General features: G+C 39.7%; 1 protein-coding gene across 2 annotated transcripts in view; it reads right to left on the bottom strand.

Moving 5' to 3' along the window:
• Nucleotides 1-26,573, bottom strand: part of IMPG1 (interphotoreceptor matrix proteoglycan 1) — a 146,052-nt gene that overhangs the window by 85,439 nt on the left and 34,040 nt on the right. For both annotated transcript variants that reach the window (XM_001113655.5, XM_015136808.3), the window contains 5 exons: nt 20,870-21,036; nt 20,564-20,592; nt 11,285-11,349; nt 8,207-8,310; nt 6,436-6,576 (listed from right to left, as the gene is read on the bottom strand). In XM_001113655.5, the coding sequence (XP_001113655.3) occupies nt 6,436-6,576; nt 8,207-8,310; nt 11,285-11,349; nt 20,564-20,592; nt 20,870-21,036 (506 nt within the window). The remainder of the gene's footprint in view (nt 1-6,435; nt 6,577-8,206; nt 8,311-11,284; nt 11,350-20,563; nt 20,593-20,869; nt 21,037-26,573) is intronic.

The raw sequence follows: 26,573 nt of genomic DNA, 5'->3' as shown, positions 1-26,573 counted from the left end.
AGCAAACACCCATCCCTTTCCTCTCTTCCCTTTCCTCTCTTCCCTGTCTCCTCTCTCCTATCCTTTTCCTCAAGGGATCTCATTTTCTCCCGTGGCTTAATTGATCAGTGATACGCAGCCTTGAGTTCTCCACATAAATATCCCAACATTTGCCACTAAGTGAATCTGCCCAAACCAGGGCCATTCTCTTCTTCTCAAATCTGCCTATGTCCTCAGCCTCTTTGCCTCAGACGGGGTCATGAATCCCGATTGTCTTCCATGCTAGAAAGCGCAGCATCCCGAGATACCTTCCCTCTCACCCCTCACATGCAGACACTGACTCTGGTTGGTTTGAATTCCACGAGGTCTTTTGTTTTCCCCATGTTCCTATTCACAGGGCTGGCACACCCTCCCTATCCCCACTCCTGCACTGCTGAAATGGGTTTACGTGTGTGAGTGGGCAGAGAAGAAATGGTTTTCTGAGTGTGTTGGGAGAGGAGGAAGGAGAAGGTATCTCCTTGACTACATTTATTTCGAAGTTAACATTTTTATTAAGAATCTTCACTAACAATTCCGTGCTGGACCCACTGAACAAGATCCAACTGTTTAGAGTGTCATTTAAGACCCTCCAGAATCTGCACCCCACCCTCAGGTACCTTACTGTTCACTTCCTGCTATCATTATCCCCTTGACCAATATCTTGTCCTTTACGGACACTAAGCTAACCCCTGTTCCTTCCCACACACAATATACACTTCTGTTTCTTCAGGTTCCTATGAATTATTTTCTCTTCAATTTTTCCACCTTCTGCTTATTAACTTTCCCTCCTCCCCACACTGCACCCATTTTCAAAGCCAGCTCAGACATCTTCTGTACTGAAAAGCGTTTGTAGAGCCCCAAAATCAGGTTCAATTATTTTTTCTCTTTGCTATTCTAGAGTTTATTGCAGTATACCCCATAAAAGTCTGTGAGGTACATGTCAGTTTCCCTCGCTGAGATCATGATCTTTGGTCATGTCTTGTTTATTCTTTTCTTTACCTCCCTCCTTCTATTTAGCAGATTGTCATACACATAGTAGGGACTCAGCAAATTTTGTTTAATTGAGTTGAGTGCATCTCTTCATTCTCTAAATTCATTATCATTCCACTGTGTTGTCACCATATCAAAAATTACTGCCAATTCTACATTATTCGTGTGAAGGACTACAGCAGTGATGCACAGATAATCCCCAAATCACTTACACTGGGCTTTAGACTGCAGTACGATTTCTTTTCCCCCAGCAGACTGATTTACCTTCTAATTATATATATGTTTGATGACAATATTAAAAGCAGTTTCATTCCCTGAACATAATTGGAACCACAGTGATGAAGGTAGCTCAGCTTTTGAGTGATGAGGAGCTATTTGTACAGGATGGGGTTTAAATATTGGTTCTGCTACTTTCTAGCTGCAAGATCCTGAGTTTATTGCTCAATCTCTCTGAATCTTGGTCTCCTTACCCAAAAAGGAATAACAATGACAACTAATAAGTAACAAGTGCCTGGCACACAGCTGGGCAGTTAGTGATTTGTATTATTTACTTTCTTATTCTCTACTTCTTCTACTGGATTACCAGCTCCTGAGAGCCCACTTTTCTCTTACTCCCCTAAGTGAGCACACGGCATGGAGCCTGGAAAGAGCAGAGCAAGTCTTTAGTTAGTCATTTTTGAAACTCAGAGGGAGGAAGGACAGGAGGAGGGTCCCTGGAGAGGACAGTAGCAGAAGGCCTGGGGAGCAAGTTTCTGTGTCTCCACCCACAACCTGCCATGGGCTCAACAGAAATCTAGGAAGTTGGGTTTTGCAAAGCTAGTCTTTATTCTGAGGGCAGGCAGGAAGGTCTGTGTACATGCTTCATGTCTGCTGTGGCTTCCTAGGACAAACAGCTTTGGGACCACGGGGAATTTGCCATGCCATTTCAGTAACCGCTCCAGGGATTTAACATTTAAATCTGAGCTGCAGTTTCTGGAGCAACAGATTCAGATCCTGAACCATCCATTTTTCTTCTCCAGGATACCAGAGATGCTGTTATACACATGAAAACAGTCAATCGACCCTGGGACTGGCACTGTAGATGTCTGCAGCTGCAGCATCAGCAACAGGGAGCACTGCGGGGGAGAGCCCTCCTCCTCTCCAGGGGCTCCATGGCACTGGCTTGGGTGGAAGGGATTTATCGTTTGTGTTCATGCCCTCTTTGTGAACCTGTCTGGGATTGGTTAAGAATCAACTTTGTTTAGGAGTGTGAGGAAGGCATCTAGGGAGGAGATGACAAAAGCCTCAGTTAATTCTGCTAAATAATCTTCTGGGGACCTTCTAGTCATGGAGCACTAACCACTAAATTGCTAATTAAGTGCCCAGTTAACCTTATTAATAATACTGAATGCACAGGGGCCTCCCTGATTCTGCTGGAATGTATGTTAACTGGGCTATAAAAAGGCAGCCGTGTTGAGTTCTCATGAATGTTTGCACAGGAGAAAGCATTCAGACAACAACTAAATGATTCCTTTTGACATTTGTATTAAATTGCTCATTAGGTTTATTGTGGAAATTAAATTACTGCAAAGCACTGTCCATTAATTCCTGATTAGGCCCGAATGTCTGTGCTAATGCAGGCATTGGCTGTGGTGGGGCTGATTAGTTATCTGATGGCAGGCTGTGAGGTGGTTGGGGCCCTGCTGGGGAGCCTGGTGAGGGAACAGATGCTGTAAGCAGAGGGGTTCCATCTTAGAGAAATCAGTGACGACTGCGCAAACGGAACCAGCAGGACTGATGCCAGGGGTCTCTGGAACAAGATTGGGCAGGGCATACTCTTCTTTGGCTTATAAGTTTTTCAGAGGCTAGCAAGACATGCCTGTTTGGCTGGGCGTGGTGGCTCACGCCTGTAATCCCAGCACTTTGGGAGGCCGAGGAGGGTGGATCACCTGAGGTCAGGAGTTCGAGACCAGCCTGAGCAACATGGTGAAATCCTGTCTCTACTAACAATACAAAATTAGCTGGCCGTGGTGGTGCATGCCTGTAATTTCAGCTACTTGGGAGGCTGAGGCAGGAGAATTGCTTGAACCCAGGAGACGGAGGTTGCAGTGAGCTGAGATTCACCATTGCACTCCAGCCTGGGCAACAAGAGTTAAACTCCATCTCAAAAAAAAAAAAAAAAAAATAGAAAGAAAGAAAAGAAAAAGACAGAAGACATGCCCATTTGATGATGACACAGTAGTCCTTTCCCACAAATATTTATTCGGGAAAAATAGGAGGCATGGCATGGTGGTTAAGAGCAAGAGTTCTGGTGCCAGGCTGCCTGGGTTGGAATCTTGGTTTTGCTAGATAATAAATGTGGCACCGTTGGACATATTAATCTCCTTTCCTCAGTTCCCTCTTATAAAAAGAGGAAATAATATTACTCACTTATAGAATGAAAAGTGAAATGAGTTAGTACATGTGAAGCATTAAGAAAAGTACTAGCTATTATGTCTATACACAGCAGTTTCGACTTGGAAAGGAACTCTGAAGTCATCTTCTACAATTTCTAAGTGAGGAAGTTAGGTTAGGGATCTCCAATTTCTCAGAGCTAATTTTTTTGCAAAACCAGGACTAGAACTCTGATTTTTAAAAAATCCCAATATATTTGCATTACTCTACATCAAATTGTTGTAGGTGTTTAGAAAATTGACAATAGATCATCGAAGAGCCTATGGCCAGTTATTCTACTTTGAAGATATTCTGACTATATTAAGGAATTGCTAAAAAGAATGTTCCAAAGAAAAATAGTTTGTTAACAAATTATTCTTGAATTCATTTGTTCTAATAATCCATGTCTGAATTAGTTTTCTGGTTCATAAATGCCCCATGCTGTCTTTTACTTTGACGTTTGTAGAAAGAATTCTTTACATTTTATTGACTGAATGCTGATGCAGAGACAGGCTGGAGGTTAAGAATGTTTCACTTATTCATCTCCTCTCCAGGTGAGAAGAGATATGTTTGAATTCTCCAAATATGAGAAGGGGGCCTGTTTGTTCCCTGGCCATGCTGAGTAAGATTCATGTGCACTCCTGTTGTCCACAAATGTAGTTCTTGGTTATATAATCTCATGGATGCTTCTATTTTCAGTTGCATTTATACAAATGATTACTGAGTAGTTAACTGCATCCCAAACTCTGTAGTAGAAGGTTAGGCATCAGAGATTGAAAGAGCTCCTGTTCTCTAGGAGAAGCTCATAGCCTGGTGGCGATGAGTAGGGTGAATGAAGAGGGAGGAATAGAGACAGCAAAGGCCATAGACACATAAGCAAGCAATATCAACAAAGGGTGTTGTGAAAGAAATGAGTGAGCCCAGGAGAGACACTGGATGCAGAATGGGTAGAGGAAACTTTCCATGTTGAAGTATGTAAAACAAGACTTGGGGAAGGGCGTACTAGACAGAGCAGACAGCACATGTAAAGGCTAAACAGTCGGAAAAATTGGAAATAGTTTGCATTCCTGGAAACTAGAGTGAAAAGGAGGGGGATGATAAGGAACTGGTATACGGTGAGGCTCAAAAAAAAAAAAAAAAAAAAGAAAGGCAGAGATCTTGTTATTGCGTATAGATGCCACACTCAGCATAGTAGCTGGATTTATCCTGCAGGGAATTGAAGAGCCTTTGAATGTAATTAGGGACAGACAGATATAACAAAGGTCAGAGATGGAAGAGGCATCTTGGGAAAGCTCCTCAGTTTATTAATTGATGACATGGACAATATAATTGCCTTCCTCTTATCACCCATGAAAAATATTATGTCTTTAAATTGCATCAAACTGTAAAAATAGAAGTATTATGTAAAGACAAAGCATTATGAATTAAGAATTTATATTTTAATCCAGCATCTTCTCTACTTGGTGCCTAATATTCATTTTATTTTATTTAAATCTACTTTATTGAGGCATAATTGACATATCAAAAGCTGTCCATATTTAACATATACATCTTGATGAATTTGTCTATAAGTATATACCAGTGAAACCATCACCATAATGGTCGTCTAGCTATAGAGCATCTGCATATGTCTTTCAGTTAAATGAGATTTTAAAACCTACTAATTTTTATTTATTTATTTTAAATTTCATTCATTTATTTTTTGAGACAAAGTTTCACTCTTGTCGCCCAGGCTGGAGTGAAGTGGCGCGATCTTGGCTCACTGCCACCTCTGCCCCCTGGGTTCAAGCAGCTCTCCTGCCTCAGTCTCCCGAGTAGCTGGGATTACAGGCACCCACCACCACACCCAGCTAATTTTTGTATTTTTAGTAGAGACAGGGTTTTGCCACATTGGGGCCAGGCTGGTCTTGAATTGCTGACCTTGAATTCCTGATCTGCCCGCTTTGGCCTCCCAAAGTGCTAGGATTATAAGCATGAGCCACCGTGGTTGGCAAAACCTATTAATTTTTAAGGAAAATATAAATGTAAACACAGTAGTCCCTTTTTATCCTCTGTGGAGGGTACATTCTAAGACCCCATGGATGCCTGAAATCGTGGAGACTACCTAATCCCATATATACTATTTTTTTTCCATACATACATACCTATGATAAAGTTTAATTTATAAATTAGGCACAGTAAAAGATTTACAACAGTAACTAATAATGAAATAGAACAATTGTAACAATATACTACAAGAAAAGTTATGTGAATGTGGTCTCTCTCTCTCTCTCTCTCAGTATAATGCCTATGTGATGAGGTGAAGTAAGGTAAATGGTATAGAAATTGTGACATATGTTAGGCGACTATTGACCTTCTTAGTGAATTGTTTATTTCTGGAATTTTCAATTTAATATTTTTGGACTATAGTTGACAGGGTAACTGAAACTGTGGATAGAGGGGCCAGGTGGGGACCACTGCAGGTTTCGAGAATAAAAAAGCTGGAATAAAAAACTTTCCTGGGCCGGGCGCGGTGGCTCAAGCCTGTAATCCCAGCACTCTGGGAGGCCGAGAGGGGCGGATCACAAGGTCAGGAGATCGAGACCATCCTGGCTAACACGGCGAAACCCCGTCTCTACTAAAAACACAAAAAATTAGCCGGGTGAGGTGGCGGCGCCTGTGGTCCCAGCTGCTGGGGAGGCTGAGGCAGGAGAATGGCGTGAACCCGGGAGGCGGAGCTTGCAGTGAGCTGAGATCTGGCCACTGCACTCCAGCCTGGGCGACAGAGCGAGACTCCGTCTCCAAAAAAAAAAAAAAAAAAAAAAAAACAAAAAAAAAAACCAAAAAAAAAAAACTTTCCTGGAGATCCATTTGTTCTGACATGTTAGGACCCATTGTAATTTTGGTTTTCTTTTAAATGGTTGAACATGAATGACATGAGAAGCTGGAACTATTCGCCATAAGGGTTTATGTCCTATCGGCTCCCACCTCTCAGTCACAGCTTGGGGTGTGGTTGTACCAGCCGGGTCTACTCACCTGAAGTTGGGACTTTCCTGCTAGCTCCTGGTAATATGGTGACTGAGAGTCAGCGAGCTCTGCCTTGAACCTCTGGTTTATCAGAGAGATGCTGAGCTCCACCCTCTGCTCCTCAGACACAGCGAGTTCTGTTTCTCTTTCCTGAGTTAAAAAAAAAAAAAAAAAAAAAAAAAAAAAAAGAACTCTGTTAACCTAAACTACAAATAAATGGTTATTTTAGATAATATATGTTGATACTGTCTCAAGAAGTGGATTATGAAGGCTTAAGTGTTTTGCAATCAAAATCCTTTTAACTAGAACTTAGAGAAGAGACTAGACTGGTTTAATGAGAATATCTGTGCTTAAATTTCATATTGAAACTAGTTAGAAAGTACTATCAAGCCAAGAGAAAGTTTGAAATTTCTCTCAGAAAGAATGATGTATTTGGGCCACCTTTGGAAGCAGGTGGCTAAGAACGGAGGCACAGTTCTGAGGATCTGGACTCGGCTCCATCACTAACGGCCAAGGGGACATCCTTCTTGCCTGTTGGTCTGGAAACCAGCAGGGGTCTCTCATTGCTCTGAATTCATATGGGTTTCCAGGGCACAGAGCGAGCCCAGAACTCAGTTTCAAACTTGGGTTTGACAGAGTTTTCAACCTTGGATTCCCAGAAGATACTAAGGTCCGTTAGTTTTCTTAAAAAAGTAAAAAATATATCTGCAGAAAGTTGAATATCTCTGGTTACGTACATTGTCTCTTATAGTGAAATCAGAGTTACTGAAGCTGAAAGAAGAGAACGGTCAATGGAAATTGCCCTGAAGGACAGAGCTCAACTGGATAAATGGTAGCAGATGTATTTCCTCCCCATTTCTTGTCACAAACTCCCCTCTGCCATGGGCGTGGACAGTATTGCAGCCTCTTTAGTAGGACGCAAGGAGGATGTGGATCCACGTTTAAAAGACTTCTGATGTTTGTTTAAAAGATTTTCATTCATTCAAAAAACACACATTGAGCATCTGTATGGGTGTAGCATGGTGCTAGGATCAATGGGACACTAAAAAGTCTGACATGCAGTATTCTTTAGAAGCTTACCATTTTGTCAGGCAAATTTGAAGTTTCATGGAACATTTAAATGAATGTGAAATGAAATATTCTGGGGATATTTAATCAGAGAGAGCAACTTATGTTAGCTTTTGAAGAAGATGGGACATAGGGGTTGTGAGAAAAGAGATGACAGATGAGTCATCTCATCTGTCAGAGTGGTGGCCAGTGCTCCTCTTTGCCTTAGGACACTGGGTTCACTGTGTTCTGTGTTTATTTTTCTCCAGTTTTACACATAGGATTTTGGTCATTTTGATATCTATTTGACCTATTCATCCTGGACATGACTGAGAACAAAACCTTCGCTCTTACTGTCAACATAGAATTATACCTCAGTGGCGAAAGAGCTTCATGATTGATTGATTCATTCATTCTAACACTTGCTAAGCACCAATACATTTAAGTTTTGTTAGGTGCTGGGGCAAAAAGGCCCCAGCACTCCATAGCTTATAATTAAATTGTTTCTTGTAACTCCTCCTCCTTTCTTCTAGGTCTCAATCTATGTTTCCCCCCTCAGTACCTAAGAAGAAGTCAGAATAAAGAATAGAACAAAGTCACTGACTCTTAACCGAGTGACAACAATACAGCACTAATATTATTGAATGGATGGTTTATCCATTCTCTTTTCCTGTTTTGCTAAAGAACAAAAACAGGCACATGAAGAGCTAGATCGACTCTAGGAACTTCTTACTGTTGTAGGCATCTTGGTGTCGTTGAGTGCATTATCGAGAATTTCATTGAGGAGGGTGTCATCAGGAGTGACAGGGAAAGGCCCAAGTGAGACGCTGGCAACATCTGTGAAAATTTTAAAAATTAAGGACACAAAAATGAGAACAGAGGAGTTTAAATTAGAATGATGTCAAAATTCAATATGCTTTTTTGTCATTCTGAAATTTACAGATGTTAGATGCCTTCTGAAGTCATCTTTTTAAGATCATATAAATACGTTCTTGAAAAAATATGACTCATACTCTGTTCTAAATTCTTAATTCTTTCTATTAAAGACCTAAGTTTGGTGCTCCCCTGTAGGTGTTATAGTTAAATGCTTTTGCTAGATGAGACCTGATTACTTTTTTCTTTTTGATACTACAAAGGACGCATAGGCAGATGTTTACCTTGAATTTGCTCTTCTGAGAGTTTTCTTAGAATACTACCCAAGTCTTTAAAATGTAGATTGCTTTAGCAATCATTGAGGCATAATATTTTAATCAGAAAATCCAAGAGATGAAAGAACATTAAGATGCTATGAATTTCACTTTTAGAACAGATCACCACAAACCATTTCAAATATGTGGCAAATGTTTTGATATTTTTAAAGATCTTCATAGAGTGCAAGTCTAGGTTCTATTCAAGCAAAGAAAAAAGCATTATTGTAATACAAATGCATTTCTATTTTGTAATAAATTACTATTTAAAAAATGCTCAGATAAAATAGTGTTATTGTTAATTGGTTTATATTTAGCCAGAAACAGCTTTCCATTTCAACCTTAATTAGGCAAAAACATAGAATGCCTTAGTTTATTCTTGTGTTTTAGAAAACAGGATATCCTGAAAAATGATTTGATCTTTCCTTACTCCCTGAAGAGCATGTGGTACCTGGGAATTGGCAGTCACAAGTAGTCACTTGTCACTGTGAGGCTCTGTGAAGTAATTGCACTGGGTGTGAAATTGTGCTTCCTAGTGGGGGCATGAGAGCGGGTATCAGAATCATCTAGGCAAGATAGACTTTTGGCTAATAAAGTACATACCCTGTGGCATATCAGAACCTCAAAGGATGTGGTCCCTGGCATCTTCCCCTTCTGCCCTCATTGAAGAATCCTGCTGTGAGCAATTGGGATGGATGTGTTCTGTGCTCTGGACTTCACCAGACTATTGCCAATGTAAGGCGTCTTCAAACTTTGTAATTTTATGAATAATTGGTTTATGCTACAATTTTTGTTACAATAAGAAAGTGCTTAGCTAGTACCCTAGAAGAACAAATTTTTATTTGGCTATCCTTCCATTTTATTACCTTGAAAATGTAAATTATTCACATAATTACAACCGAAAGCAATTATTAGGTAGCCTGGGTTTACCTTTGAATGCATTCAGCCTCTTTTGGAGGTTTCTCACTCTTCCTTCACACCTAGGCACCTAGTAACATTTCCCAATCAAAATCTAATCTTGACTGTTCTGTGTGTGTACTTCAACCTCAGGTGTCCAGAAGTACTGGGTAAATAATTCTAAAACATTTGTTGCTAGAACTCAAATATATGGTGGTGATATATCACATTATATTATATCAGTTGTCCACTGGTCCCTAAAAATTTTTATTTAAAAAAATGAAAAATAATTTATAAGAAAGAGGTCATTTTAACTTATTGTAACTTATCTTACTAAATCTAATCTTGTTATTACAAAAGTTTCTATCAGCTAAAGTATACTAACTACAAATTTAAAGTAGAAATACAAATTTCAATTCTCTTATTAATTTTGATTGTTTTCCCATTTAAAATGAAGTCAGTACAAAACTTCTTTTTACATGTTTGTATGCTCCTCCTCTAAATAATACCTTTTTGAATAAGACTTGATATTAGGTGTCGCAGGTCAAATCTGAGCTGTTTATAAGTGGGAATTAACCATGCAGTTCTTCTTTTTATTGTTAAAAATGCATTTTACTGCTAACTATTTTATGATTAAAATTCAACTAGGCTTGTCCTATTATTATCTACAAGCCAGTCTAGAAATGATAAATCAGCTGAACTTAGGAGAAAACTGAAATATAGGCACAGCAGCTTACTCTGAATGTCAGTAAAGAAAGAAATGGGAAACTAATATTGTCATTTATTTACAAATATCTATTTTCTCAATTTCTACATTTTAAGTTATCAAAAATTAATTTCTTAAAATCTTATTCACATTACTAAAAATCAAATGAACTGGGGAATACAATGCCCAGAGAATAGTTTTATTGTATATATTTAAAAGTATTCTTAGATTATATGGGAAAGTGGGAAGACTGCAATAGAAATATACATGAAAGAGAAATTTCAAACATCTAATATACACAGGAGAAATTATTTTCCTCTGCCTTTTGGCAAACTCTAGAATAAATAGTAATATTCAATATTGATAGGTGTTGTAATGAGACAGGCTCTTGTCTTTTCTGCCAGTGGGATGTTTAAATTGTAACAAAATTTCTGGAAAACAAATTTGGCAAAATTTATTAAAAGCCTTAAAATCCATAGTGTTTGATTTAGTAACCTATTTTTAGAAATTAGTGATTTGACAGAGATTTATGTTTAAATATCTTAATTAAAACACTATTTGTAATGTCAGTTACAATGATGCAATGGTTAAGTTGATGACATCTGTATGGATGCAATAGAATGTTGCAAGTCATTAAAATGATAATTTTGAAGAAATTTTAGTGGAACTATAAAATATCCTTTACATCGGGTTAAGTGGAAAAAATGACACAAACTCTAAGTAAAAACGGTCTCAGTAACATGTGTATATAATAGAAGAAAGAAGGCAGAAAATAGTAAATGTTCATGATGGTTGCTTCCAAACTGTAAGATATTGAGTGGTTTGGTTTTACCTTTATTCTTTTCTGTATTTTCCGAGTTTTATACAATAAATTTAAATTATTTTACAAGGTTAGAAATATAAGCTAGCTTTGAGAAAATACATTTTAAACATTATCTTCAATTAGAAATTATTTTATAAATAACATGCTATCATGATTTGAATGAAAGTTTAGAAGCAAAGAAATTAGATCTAAGCTTACCTGTTGAAACCACAATGGTTTCACTAGGCTCTCCCAATGTCTTCTCTGTAGATACTTCATCTTTTCTATTAGTGCAACAGAAAAGAAAGAAGAGGTAGTGAAAGAGAACTTGATGACAGTAGAGAATATACATTTAAATTTCTTATACTGAGTAGACCTAAAAGTTATAGGAAAACCATACTTTAAAACTGGATTTACCTGGTTTTAAATTACAGAAGTAATTTTTGAATATATTTTCATTGAGGAAAAATTCAAAAAACTCTCCAAAATGATTATGTTTGGCTCCAGTGTTTTCCACTGGAGTGGTTTTGTGTGGTCCTGGGGTTCTGTGGTAGGCAAAGCTGGTCTTTGGGGCCTAATGTTATAGTTCCATTGCACTTACACTGTGTTCTTGACATCAGAGATAATTGATGACATGATCTGTGACTGAAATATTCTTGTTAAAATCTCAGACCCTCAAGCCTGCATATTCAGAGTCATTAAGCTTATCTAATAAAGTAACTCTTGTGGTTAAATAATGGGAAAGAGGTAGATTTCTGGGTAATACAGGTTTACTAAATCTGTATTCTGGGCACAGCCATTGCCTGTAATGGTAACTAGCCAGGAAGTTGGTGGTAGGTTCTCAGTGCCATGGAATGATGGTGTGGAAGAGATTCTAGGAGCAGATCCAAGGTCATGGTGTTAGAGCTATTTGTGTATAATGTTAGCCCATTCTAACAAGCTTTACTTAGAAAGGAGTAGTGGTGAGAGAGCCAGGTGGGACGGGGTCCCCCACAAAACTCCAACCGGCCTGCCCAATGGGATAGAGCCTTGGGAAGTTTGCACAGTTTGCAGCCAGGAGGAGCCTGGACCCTCCTCTTCCTGTGTGGAACCTGAGATTCAAGCTGCATGCGGGAAGCACTCTAGCAGGGACTCTGGGCTAGCAAGAGTCCCTGTTTTCCCCCTTTTCTTCCTTTCCACCTGAAACTAGGCCTCATAAAATTTAGAAAATAGGCCTCATATAGAAAAAATTAACACCAGGTGGCTCTGGATAGGGTCCCACCCTGCCAATTCCGGGAAACAACCTCATGGGGTCCCACCCTGCCAATTCCGGGGGTCCCACCCTGCCTCGAAGTTCCCGGAATCAGCAACTCCAAGAAAAAACCTCATAAGGTCCTGCTCTAACCAATTAGCATAAGACAACTTGCTCAGGCCATAGACAGACCCAATTACCACGCGCCTAAAGCTTTGTTTGAATTTCGCGCCCTAAGCTGTGTTTGAACTTGTATTTGCCTATATAAACAGCCTGTAACAAGCAGTCGGGGTCCCAGGGCCAACTTAGAACTTGGGACCCTAGCGCGCTAGTAATAAATAACTCTCTGCTGTGAATCTCGTGTCGGTGATCCTTCGCGGCGACCCCTGCCCAGGAAGGAATCGACAGTTCGGTTCCAACACACCCAGTAAAACCCTGCTTTACTCACCCTTCAAACCATCTGAGAGCCTAAATTGTCATGGCTGTGGGAGGGACAAGGATCTTGTCTTTAGCTAAACTAAGGATAAGTCCTGCAACATTTTTGGCACCCAACGTGGGCCTCGAGAAGTAGTGAGTGAAATGGGGACTCAAAACCTCTCACTGTTGCTTCTAAGCCTTTTCATCCTCGGATTTCTGAGGGTGGGGGAAACCATGCCTCCACACTCCATCATTCCTGGGCATTTTCATGGCCGTTTCCTTCCTTTCTAGGGGTTGAAAAAGGAGCAGTGAGCAGCATCTCCCCGCTGCTCTCCCCTCCCTGCTGGGGCTGGAACACATGGTCTAAGGGTCCTACACAGCTGGCTGGCTTGTTCCCAGCCATGTGTCACTGCAGCAGCCTTCTGCTTCCCCGGCCAAGGGGTCCACCTCCATCGGACAGTAATTAAACTTCTTCCCTGGTGGAGGAACTCTTGCATAAGAATAAGAGGTTCTTCTTGAGGCATTTTTAAACGTTTTTCTTTTCTTTACTCTTCCCCACCCCTTCTGCAGTTAACCTTTAAAGTTCTTTTCCCCTTTACCAGGCCACACCACCACCCCCAACAACTATCACTGTATTGTCTGCAAAGTTTTGGTTGTGAAATCAAGCCTCCATCGTTATACATCTTGAGGGCGTGGCTTGTAATTCCAGTGGCAAGACTTTGTTTAGTAATCCTGCCTTAGGAGACGAGCCCTTTCTGGTTTGCTATTTGAATGTTTTTCTAAATCAGTCTCTTAAATGACTGGTGTTTCTTCTGCCTGTCTGTGTGTGTACTGTGTGTAATGTCTGTCAAAGAGCTCTAATTAATTTGGCCTAAAGAAAGACAAGCACTTGGATCTATTTTTTTTTAAGGAAAGTTAAAAGCTGTAGTACCTTTCAGTGCATGTGACTTTAATCTTTAAGAAATAAAAACAACCTTAAAGATTATTGGTAAAATGAAGGTATCATTAAAATGTAAATAGGTGAACTAAACTATGCAGGTCAGATGCAAGGTTTGCTAAGTGTTTTGAGGTTATAAACTGCTTTTTGGGTTTTGAGAACTGTCTTGTTGGCTTCACAATAGGTAAGGCCTGGGGACATATGGAACTAATTACACCCTTAACTAAAAAGGCAAACCTCTGCTGCAGTTAGCACACAATTAAAGTAACTTACCAGGTTTTATCTTAAAGTTAAAAATTGTTGGTAGTTAACAATATAACATGTAATTGAAACTACTGAAAACAGATTGACATGCAAGGGGTGTAAGAACAGTAAAATGTGTTTTTATAGTAAAAGGTTATAAGAAGGCATGGAAATGTAAACTTTGGCCTAGGGTTAAAGGATTGTATTAAATTAGATGGAAAAAGGCTGAAGGTTCAAAGACGTGCTGGAAGAATTGTGGAAATTACTCTTTCAGAAGAGTTTCTTTGTGTGAACATATTGACTAAATTTAAACAAAAGGTATTATGTGGTTTTTCCTGTAAATTGAGCATTGAGATAAAACCATAACAAAATTTTCTTCAGGCCCTAATCTGCTCTTTGGCAAAATTTGTAAAGAGTTATAAAAGGTTTTTGCTTCTTTAAGATTTCTGAGTCGTCATTTTGGCACAATAAATAATTTATGGCAATCTGGAATTACATTTCATAATATCAAGTGCTTTAAACATATTTAAAAGGCTACCCAAAATCAAACTTCAGTTTCAAAATTGTTCTTCTTGACACCTGGCTTTTTGGATAGTCCGGAGAGCCCCTGGAATGTCCAGAAAAGAGGTAAACAGGATTATTTGACATATTTAGGTACGTGGGATTGTCAAAATGATGTTCAATCTTCTTTAGGTCATATCTGGGTAAATAATGCTGATCTATGTTCCAAAATTCTGTGGGATTTTGAAAATTCTAATGTCTAAAAGTATGCTATCAATCATAATTAAGGTTGTTATGTTAACTTATTGTAAACCACGGAGATAACCAAATTTGTCAATTGTTTCTATCTGTAACTATGCTGGACATTTTGCTATTCACAGACAGTTGCTGTCTTGTTTTTATCCTTTTCAAAAGATGTTTCATAATAAGCTGTAGGACTTTAACAGGTGCTCTCAAATACAGACTTCTGATAACTTTGGAGATTGTAACATTGAAATAAGGGAAAATGTACAGGACTCATGAGGAGCTGAAATGCTTAAGAATATCAAGCCAAACCAGAGTTAATAAATGGACTGAACTCAGAAAGCTGAAGCAACCTTTTGACTTTTTCTTGGAATATTGCTGGTCCTTGTTTTATTTTTCAGAGTCAAGGAAACTTATTTTGAACTATTTATAGCCTTTAAAAATTAAGTAATGTATACTCCTGGGATAAAAATTTGGAGCATGTTTGTTTCTCTCTGCCTGGTTCCTTTAGAATTTGGAAACTATCTGTGAGTATTCTTAACTTATGGCAATATAGTTGTTTGCATCAGTGCAATAAGAATCCATTTTTCTTTTGCAACAAGACACAATTGGAAAAATTGGGTATTTTATCAAGGCTTTGACTGAAAGTGTATGCCTCCCTTTAAGGAGTCCATCTTGACTTACCGAACCAATAAAAGCCTCCCAGTGGGGAAACTGGCCTCATACCCTTGTCTATGCAGTCCCTGTAGAGGGTCCTTGACCTATGGTCAGTAAAGAATGTCACTTTCTAACAGGTCCAGGACCTCCAAGTTTATCTTAGGACCTTAAGAGGAGGGATCACCCAACTCACAAGCATTTGAGGATACAACCATAGCTGGGATCAGCATTTAAAGGTCTCACCTGAGATTCCTTGTGGAACAGACGTCCACCAAAACCAATCCAAAAGGCTTATGTAGAAATAATTATTATTGCTGCACTTTATGTAAATAATTAGGCCAAGTATAAAACCAAAGTCTATTTGCAAACAACTCAGTCCTATTATGATTTTGTTTTTAACAAAAATGAGGACTGGAGAGAGGGAAATTATGTTTCAAAACTTACACATTTGTAATTAAATTCTAAACTCATTAGTTGTTTTTAAGTTTTTGCCTATATTTTAGACTAACCCTGCTTCTTCTGTGAACCAACCAGCAATCTCTGGCTGCAACTCAGAAAGAACAAGAGGGATGGGTAATGTAGAAATCTGGATCAATTTCTAGTTCTGAGCAATTATCCTGCAAATCCTGCCAGGTGATGGAATAAATAGGGAATAAATAGGGTGCCCATCACATGGAGGTTTCCTTTTTGGGGAAGTAGGACCAAGGGAAGTAACCAAAGCCAAGCACCATGCACCCAAATTCTAGCAAGCATAACTATAGCTACTAGTTATCTTGGTGTGTCACAAGACATCCTTTTCTCTCCCATGTTGGAGGACTCAATTCCACAGTTTCACCTTAGCATTCAGCTTATGATAACGAGTCCATGGAATCCCCTGAGACATATTTTTGTCCCAAACTCAATTCCAAGCTTCAGGCAAAAGCCCTAGGAAGGAAAACTGGATCTGAGGGATCCAGAGGCAAATGACAACAGAGGTTAAAAGGCACAGCACAGGTGAACATGGCTGATTCCTGCTGATTTAGCCAACCCAAGCCTCCTGTTTTGTGGATAAAGGCCACGTTAATATCTGTGGTATAAATGAGGTCTAGGGAATTCCAAGGCTACTGACGGTAGCAGGGATAGAGACATAGATGAGAGCAGATCATTTCCATTCTCTAAGGCCCTCCCTGCTTGATGGGTGCAAGCTGTTTTGGCATTCATGGTGGGAACTGACAAGGTCACCGGGATTTGGGGATGCAAGGATGGAAGAGAGAAAGAGGACACTCTTCATTCTCTCCCTCATGTACCCTGGGCATATGTTAGGAAGAGAAGGAAACCAGAGATGCCTGCTCCCCTCTTTCTAGATGTGTAGCCATTCATCTTCAGTCTGCATCCCTTGCAAATGCATCCCGAACTCCTGGGACTCCTTTAAAAAATGCCTTATTTTTCCTTTCTCCTCCTCTGTTCCCTCTTCACTGATACATAATTGTGTCTTCATACTACGCTCCCCTCAGATGCATCCTCTAGACTGGAAAGAGTTAATTTCCCAAACCTTAAACTGGTTGTTTTAGGATTGGGCTCAGGGGAAAGGAAGCCAGAAGCCCAACATGCTGGCAAAAAGGGCCATCAGACTCTGACAGTCATGCAACCAGAGCCTCAGACAATGACCCCTTCTGCTGGGAATCCTTAAATAGGCCTCTGAGTGAGCTCTGACTGCTGTTTCCCCAAAACAACAGCCCCTGTCAGCAGGAAGCGGTTTTGTCTTTGTCTTTATTCTTAATCCAATGGTTAGACGTACTTCTTTAGAGTGGGGAATGAGAGAGCCAAGTGGGGAGGGGGTCCCCGGAAAAATTCCAACCAGCCTGCCCCCTGGGGTAGAGCCTCTGGAAGTTCATGCCATTTACAGCAAGGAGGAGCCTGGCCCCTCCTCTTTCTGTGTGGAACCTGGGATTCAAGCTGTGGGTGGGAAGCAGTCTAGCTAGGCCAGTGTCCGTTTCCCCCTTTTCTTCCTTTCCACCCAATAAAACCCTGCCTTACTCAGCCTTCAAACCATCCGCAAGCCTAAATTTTCATGGCTGTGGGATAGACAAGGACCCCATTTTTAGCTGAACTAGGGAAAAGTCCTGTAACAATGGTAGTAATATTTTCTGAAACTCACTGAAAGGTTTGTTACTATAAGCTATTAGGTCCAAAGTGTTGTGTCTGCATTAGTATAATATAGCAGCATTTGACCGATATATTTGATCTAATTTTCTGTGGCTCATGATGATGGGAAGGCCAAGGGGAATGGCTAGGTGTTCTGGTGTTTTACAGTACAGTTATCTAGAATTAGTCATAGCCAATAGTATCACCTACATATTTCTGCCACACACAATTCTGCCATATTGTTAATGTGTAATATACAAAATTAAGAGATGTTAATCTGTTACATCAGAACAGATGTTAACTGTAAACATCGATGACTACAGTTGTGCACACAGGCCAGATAAAAATTTAGCCTCTATAGTGGAATTTGAAATCAGCTATTCTTGTTATTTTCTTCTGGTATTATACTACGTACTTAATAAATGGTTTTTATGAAGACCATATTTAACAACTCTCATTATATCAAACATTATAGCACTCATAGCCCAGACAATTTGTTTTTACTTTAGAGATCTTTGTTTATAGTAAGATCTCCTTCCTCTTAATATCACTCTCATCTCCTTCTGTGTCTTGCCGTAAAAAAAAAAATGATAACCAAAATAATAGCTAGTAAAATGCTGGCTATCGCATTAGTTACAAGTCAACAGTCCATTTTGTGCAGGACGCTGTGATGATGTTTTCTTGCCCTTTACTAAAAGATGTGATTCTGCCATTAAACTGGCAATCTACACCATCACCAAGGATCTGTAATTTGGGAAGCTGAGCTACTCAGTTCTTCCACTGGATTTATTTCAAAGTCATTTGAAATTGGCCGACTTACGGGTTAGTCAGGTGAGAACATTTTGTTTTGTCTTCTTAGAAAGGATTATAAGAAAAGATAATTTCTTTCCTTTTCTTTCTTTCTTTCTTTGTTGAAAACAACTTGGTAACCATAGCTAATGTAAAATGTTTGTTTCATGTTCCTTTCTTTCTCTCCAGCAATGCTGGCAGGTACAGGAATAGATGAAATGCTTCTATTTCCTTTTCTTTCTGGCTTGGGTAATTGTTCCTTATAGTTTTTAATGGTTCTCTGTCGAGATTTGGTACATTCTGTTGATTTTTTTTTTTTCTTATGGATGCACCCTGAGTTGCCTTCTTTTTCTTTTTTAAAAGTGGAAGCATCAGTAAAGTATTATCCTATATTTAAATGAGAAGAATCAATATGTCTGTGTTTTGTGAACAAAGGTAATACCGTAGTATTAAGATTTTCCTTAGTCACATTATTTCTCCTGGCAATCTCTTTTTAAAATCTGTAAAAGAGTGGCTTGATAGACATAATTGATTAACAAAATATATGAGGATTTTGCTCAGTTTTGTACAGTAGGTGGGAAAGTATGAAACAGTTCCTGCCCTTGAGCAGTTTATACTCCTACAGGAAAACTGGAGAAAGCAAGGGAGTGTTCAATAAAAATATAAGTGCCAAAAAGAGTACAAAGTTCAAAGCAGGAGGAGATTGCTGTAAACTCAAATAGTCCGTTAAGACATCCTGGTGAGGCGGGATTCCACCTGGAGCCTGAACGAGAGTAGAATTTTGATAGATGGAGTGGAAAAGGCAGATTCTTCCAAGCAAGAGGGAAAGGTTAGGGTCAGAATCCGAATGAATAGGGTGTGGTCGATATGCAGTGAGGAAGAGGCATGGTGGCAGCTGTGGAATCATGGATAATAATAATGGGAGGCCAAGTTGGAAAGGTTAGGAGGTGAAAGGTCTGGATTAGTTAGTTCGGCTTCTGCCTCAGTGAAGGTTCTAGCAAGAAACAGATGACTCACTCATAGTGGGGTAACTTGTGCAAAGTTCAATAAAGGGATTATTTATGAAGTTGTGTGAAGAGTATAAGAGCAACCACAAGGGAGAGCACAGTACCCCACAGGTTCAGTAACAGTGCGGTGCTAAAACTATCCTTGGGGCCAGAAGGGATGAGAGGAGACCAGGAGCCAGCCACAGAGAAGGCCCTCTGGAAAGAACGGCCTGGCAGGAACTGAGCTGAAGCTGACAAAGGCCAATAGGCCTTAAAGACTCTGCAGGTGTGTGTGTACATTTTCTGCCAGCATTCTCTTCTCTCTCTGATTTCTTCCTCCTCACTGGCTGGCCGTAACCAGAAGCCAGAGGCAAGGGATGCCAGTGATGCAGTTCTTACCATTCAGTCTCCTGCACACGGAGGTGGGTTGGAGAAGGTCGGGGGTGGACATTCAGAACGGCAAGAGGAAGATGTAGGAATCTTTTGAAAGCCATTGAACAGGGCTCGATGTAATAAAAGGAATATTTCAGACTTATGAATCTAGTAGCAATTATGCAAGTTAAGGAGAAGAAGAGGTTAGAGGCAAGGAAATCTGTCAGGGAGATCAGATTAGACATTTTTCACAGAGTATATTAATAAGGTCCTAGACTAGGTTAGTGGCAAAGGGAATAGAAACAAAAGGGATAAATATGAAAGGCATTGTAAAGTACTGTCAGTAATTCGTATGGCCAAATTTGTGTCTCTCTTTGTAGTATTATCTTCAGATTTAGACTTCTAAATGCCATAAGATGTATGTAATTTGTGAGTTTAGAGTTTGACAACAACGTCTCTCTTCTTTAATCATTTAATCTAATGTAGTTTTCCTTTTTTCTTTATTTTGTTTTTTGATTTTCTTATTTGATATTCAGTTCTTGTTGAGGATATAACTTAGAGCGTTAGTAATTTAGTTTGAGAGATATTAACACTTTACAGAATACCAAGTGAGAGTTCAAAATTCAAGTTGTTCTTTGATTGTATTAAATATTTTCTTGATGTAACTAATAGTTTACCATAAATTCTAAAAATCAAACTATTTTAATTTCTCTATTTCTTATAAGTGAAGGTGCGCATTAGATACATATCACATAGTGATTAATTCATTTTGTCTGCAAACAATGCAAACATCTATCTAAATCTATAAGGTCTATATATTTTTGTCTTATGTACTGATTTATCTTCAGTACATTATATGCAGGAATTGTCTGTCAGAATAATCTACGCAGATCTTAGTGGCTGACATAAAATCCTACAGGTAGAATAGCTTAGTTTCACTCCGTTGTACTATCTTTTTAAAGTCAAGAGCACACACACACTCTATATTGGGTACTTGCCTCTCAGGGAAACTTCTCTGTTTTATTCTCTGCAAAAAGATAAAGATAAAAAGTAATTTTACCAGGAGATAATGCCAACTGAAGAGCTAAAGTCTATTTTCATTCCCTTCTCCCTTAAACTACACTTCAACCTGACTGTACCATATTATTTTGCAAGAATAAAATTTCTATTGGCCTAATCAGATACCTCCAAGCACTTCTTCAACTAACTATTATGCTGTGGAAACCAATTCAAAAGGCCTAGGGGCTGGAGCCTGGGAACTATTGGTGCAGTGTTCCAAATAACCGTGTGGTGTTTGGGCTCACCTGCTGGAGAAGATCCAGGTGCTCCTGGGAATTGCTGAAGTTTTGTCCGATGTCAAAGAGGCAGAAGGTCTCCTGCTGGCAGAAGCTGACCCAGTCCTGATATTCCCCTGTGTCAGGGATGCGATCCAGAAAGATCCGATATGCTTCCCATACTGCTTCCTGACACACTGTAATACAGAGTCATTAGGGGTGGAAAATGGCCATGCCCTAAGAGACTCCCCATACCCAATCCCAAGCAAAGTCTAATAACATGGAAAATTATTTCATGGCTTATGTTGACACACAAATTTACAGTCTCTAAAAGTTAATTCATTTAACAAATATTTATTGAGTACTTACTATATGCTATGGAGAAAAAGGAAAGCAAGAAAATAGGGAATATTGTGTGCGTGTGTACGTGTGTGCATGCGTGCGCACGGGTGTGTGTGTGTAAAACTGCAGTTTAAAATAGAGTGGTTGAGGAAGACCTCACTATAAAGGTGACTTTTGAGCCATTTGGGAAAAGTAAAGTCTCCCAGTTTATGGAGTGCTAGGGGCATTGAAGGAGCAGGGAGGATGTCGCTGTGGCCAGAGCAAGGTTGAGAGTAACAGAGGATGAAGATAGAAAGATGTGGCGAGGGCCAGGTGTGGTGGCTCATGCCTGTAATCCCAGCACTTTGGGAGGCTGAGGCGAACAGACCACCTGAGGTCAAGAGTTCGAGACCAGCCTCAACATGGAGAAAGCCCATCTCTACTAAAAATACAAAATTAGCCAGGCATGTTGGTGCATGCCTGCAATCCTAGCTACTCAGGAGGCTGAGGCAGGAGAATTGCTTGAACCTGGGAGGCGGAGGTTGCGGTGAGCCGAGATCATGCCATTGCACTCCAGCCTGGGCAACAAGAATGAAATTCCGTCTCAAAAAAAAGAAAGATGTGATGAGGTGAACACAGATTGTGTAGGGTTTCGCAGACCAGCAGTCTCCAAACTGAAGTACAGGGCCCCTGGCTGTCCTTGAACACTTTCCAAGTGATGAGCAGGCACACACATTTAAAGAGAATCAATTTCCGGGTCTCCATTTTCCTGTACAAGCTTTCCCAAAATTGGTCTCCCTAAAGACACACCTCTTCATTAGCACTTCCTTTTTGGTCACAATCCTTTCCCCATTCATCCATCCCTACTCTTATTGTGGCACAGTGCCTCTAGGTTACCACACCAAGGAACAATTTGCAATAACAGTACTGAGTTTGAGAAAGGGAGTGAACTGAGTTGAGGGATGACACACATTTTGGCAATCTAGGTGATTTATGATTCTTTGCTTTCAACAAATTAGAAGGAGTCCTAATAGGTTGACAGCTGATTGATAGATCATTAAAAATAATGATGACAGATCATGATGTGATTATTGGCATATAATGAAAAAGGAATTTAAAGAACAAGAACAGTGCTGTAACAAAACTCCATCTGTTCCCATCTACTTATTTATCTAAAGAAGTTTTCTCAACACCTAACTGAAACTAAGTAAGATAATAGGGATAAAATTGATGTTAAATTTAGTCTCATTTTATCAATGCACAATATAAATAATGACAAATTGTATATGAACAATTAGAGGAGCAAAACCAAAGCAATCACTTTGATCCAGAGGCAGAAGCTAAGGAAGCGTAAGCTACAGATCCTTTTTTAACATTGATTTCTTCCAAAGCCCTGTTTAGAATTTTGCATTTGTGATTTTGTATTTACAAACATTAACAACCACAAAACTTGAATCTCACTCTATATCCATCAACAAAAACTAAAACTATATGTGTTTAGTTTTAATTGATTATATATTAAAAATGATAAATGCAACTGAATCCAGAAGAAATTTATTTTTACACATAAATCTTATAGTCACAAGAAATAAAAAATGTGATTTCAAGTTATGTTCATATTTTTGTTACTAAAAAGTATTTTAGAGCAATCAATAACAGATTTTTCAAGCATAAACATAAATTACATTAAAATGGGACTCTGAGAAGTGGAATGGAAATGTAAGTGTATGGAGAAAAAGAAACCATGTGACATTTCCTACTGTTAAGAAGAATTTTCTCACCTATCTGTTAAAAGAATTTGATGGTAAATATTGAGTGGCTGTGGTAGATTCTGCTGGATACATAAGAAAGATCCAATTCTAGTTTTATTTTAAATATCAATATTTACAACTCACCAAAAATTACAACCTATTTATTAAACTTGCCAAAAAACTTTAGATGTCAATGGAAAAGCATGTGAGGGGATTATATAGCTTAAAAGTTGTTTTAGGGGCTTAAGTGAGCAAAAAATGTTGGAAGCCTCCCTATAAGCATTTGTAATATGTTGATTTTTACCTCTAGAGCAATGGAAACAATTGGAGCCTTTAGGGCAGAGGCTGACACCATCTGACTTACTAAAGAAACACTTAAAGAAACGTTGCTGTGCTGAGAAAAAGGCCTGTGGGGAGGAATAGGGTGAGAGGAGACCAATCTGGAGACTCTTATGCCTGTATGTTATTCCCTCCTCCCCACTTATTCCACGTCTGGATTTCTCTTAGACTCCTTTTTGATCAATAGCAGCTCAGGTCATTTACCAGCAGCAACCTGACCAGAACCTTCAAGGTAATTGTTCTTTTAATGAGTAACCCACAAAGACAGGAGAGGGTGCAGTCCTGACCGCCTCAAATGTGCCATCTGGTTTCTCACGCTGGGGGAAATAACAGGGATCAACATGTGGGAAGCAATGGAGTACCTCACCCTGCAGAATTCATTTTTGTGAACTGTCTAATAACAGGCAAGGATCAAGAAGATTTAATGCCTTGTCTGATACAAACCAGCAAGCTGTCTCTGATCCTTCATCTCTGGTCAATAGTCTACATAATATGCAAGAAGGAAACGGCACTTAGATGTTTTCAGATTTGTCCAGATCCTAACAGTTGTATGTCCAGTCTAAGCAAACCAGCCGCCTTTGCTAGCCTTCTTTCCCACATACTCCATACTCTCTCTCTGGGGATGTTGTCTTGTGGCTACTTCAGTTCAAAACCTATATAAGTGCCAGAGATACAACAATACATAAAATAAACTAGCACTGTCTTTGGTGACTTTCATGGATAATATCTAAGTATTGGTGAATTTCATGGACATTATCTGTGTGTGAAACATGGGGGAAGATATTATGTGATAATCTCTTCTGGTTACAAGTTAGGCACAACCTTTGAGTGTGTGGCTTTTGGTCTCAGATTAAGACTTGTTTTTATTTCATTCCAATTTAAGTCTTGAACTAATTGTGTTCTTCGTTGAGCCTAGCTGCTCCCAGTTGAGCCCAAACTCAGACTGGCAGGCATCATAACTCATGTAGACAGATGTATACAGAAGTTCATTTTCCTGGGTGCTATGTAGCCTGAGGATGCATTACCAGTTATGCAGAGATTTCTGCAGGCAGTTCCTGTCATATGGTTGGGGAGACTGAGGTTGAGCAGTCAAGTAGGAGGTGCTATTTTTGTTGCTTGCATCTTCTTCCTAGTTCTGCTCCTTTCCCTGCTGTCCTTTCTCCTACCACAGGACACAGAACTACTCAAAACCTTCCATAAGGGCCCTGAAAGAATCTTCTTCCTAGAGCACAGTGTCTGAAGTTGCTTGAAGAATTATCTCCCTGTGACACTGTAGTTTATAGGAATCATAATGTTAAGGAGGAAATCTCAGACTCTTTCTGAGGGGCAGGCTTTCTTTTTCTGTGGCTCCTCTGATGTCAGTTTTCTCTTGGACGCTTCTCACAAGCCAGGAGGCATAGAATCTTTCCATGATTGGCAGCACAAGCCCACAACCCACCAGGATAGTCCCCCATCCTTACTGGGGAAGTATCAAAAAAACCCTTGAAAGTTGAGACATCAAAGGACTTCAGGGCTGGGAGCGATCTGAAAACTTCTCAAAATTGGAGTTTTCTAAACCTTTGATTTACCTGTTCTGTACTCTCCTCCTTTGAACCTACTGGGAGGGACTGCCACAGTGATTCTAAAGAAATCCAGCACCTTCGCCTCCCCCCGACCCCAGTCTTCCCACAGTTGCCAGCCGATGCCTGAAATCTGATCACAGAACGTCAGCTTCTCTGCTGAAGGTCATATCCTAAGTCATTTGATGGTGTAGGAAGAACCCCAGGGAGCACATACCCTGGAGGCCAGACACGGCAGTCTGTAATTGGAAGTCCTGGCCTGCAGACAGTTATTCGCAATTAGTATTGTTAGACCAATGGTATGTGAAAATGCTCAGTACAGAGTTGCGCACACATTAGGGGGAGAAATAACACACTGAAATGGGAGTCAGGACACTTAGTTCTACGCCTGTTCTGCTGCCAGCTGTGCCCCTGAACATGAAACTTTACTTCATCAGATCTCAGTTTTCTTATCTGTACAAAGGGAGTGTTGGCTAGATGTTCTCTAGATTAGTGCTTCTAGAACTTTAAAGTACAAATGGATTTTACCTGTGGAACTTGTTAAAATGCAGATTCTGACAGTAGGTCTCAGGTGGGATCTGTGATTCTGTATTTCTAACAAGTTTCCAGGTGGTGGTGATGCTGTTGATCTGTAGACAACAGGGAGTAGCAAGAACTAGGACCCTATCCATCTTTAACCTTCTCTAAGGCACACATAAATGTGAAAGAAAGATCTAGTTTTTTTTTTTGTTTGTTTTTTGTTTTTTTTTTTGCCGGGGGGATGGAGTCTCACTCTGTTGCCTAGGCTGGAGTAGAGTGATGTGATCTTGGCTCACTTCAACCTCCACCTCCTGGATTCAAGCGATTCTCCTGCCTCAGCCTCCTGAGTTGCTGGGATTACAGGCCTGTGCCACCAGCTAATTTTTGTGTTTTTAGTAGAGACAGTGTTTCACCATATTGGCCAGGCTGGTCTTGAACTCCCGACCTCAAGCGATCTGCCTACCTCGGTCTCCCAAAGTGCTGGGATTACAAGAGTGAGCCACCACGCCTGGCCAAGACCTAGTTTTTGGTGTTGGGTAGGGGAGACAGAGAGGGAGGGAAATAGAGAGAGAGACACAGGTGAGGGTGACGGGAGTCTGAAGGGAGGCATCCGTATAGCAGGAAGTTTGGCTGGAGCACAGAGTTCAGCCTGTAGTTAGCAGAAACACACTTGCCTCTTTTGCATTTGTGCTTTGAGATAAGCACATTTATGATTCTACCACAAAGCTCAGAACATTTCACTGCGTTGCTTTTAAGCCCTGGAAAATGAAATAATTCAATGTTCCATTTGATTTGGGAATATGGATGCTTTCTCTCCTAAGTTTGAAAGATGTCAACAGATAATTTTGTAAAAGTAGCAACAAGAACAGTAAGTGGTTCTCTCTGTCAGAGGAACACCATTTTGTAGCTGGGTCTTATTTCTTGTTTCTTTGTGAACCAATTTGTTCAACTTAAGAAACCCATGCTGATGAATAGTAAAATTTCATATTACCTAGGGGCAGCCATAAAGATAATGGACTGTCATTGCTGTGGGGAGAAAAACAATGGTTTGTTTCATCCAGGGAAACAAGAATGAAAGAGGCAACCTAATCAAGAATAAAGAGCTGAGAATAAAAATTCAGGGCTAAAAATTTTGTTGCAGCAATAAATAGTCTATTCTAAATACCTGCAGTGAATCCTATCTGTGAATGTTGTAAAGAATTAGAAGTTATGTGAAAACAGGAGTAGTTGCATTCATATTCAGTG

Source organism: Macaca mulatta, chromosome 4 (assembly GCF_049350105.2).
Source record: "Macaca mulatta isolate MMU2019108-1 chromosome 4, T2T-MMU8v2.0, whole genome shotgun sequence".
Lineage (NCBI taxonomy): Eukaryota > Metazoa > Chordata > Mammalia > Primates > Cercopithecidae > Macaca > Macaca mulatta.
Note: the sequence above shows the minus strand (reverse complement) of the source record. Positions and strands in the feature narration are given on the sequence as shown.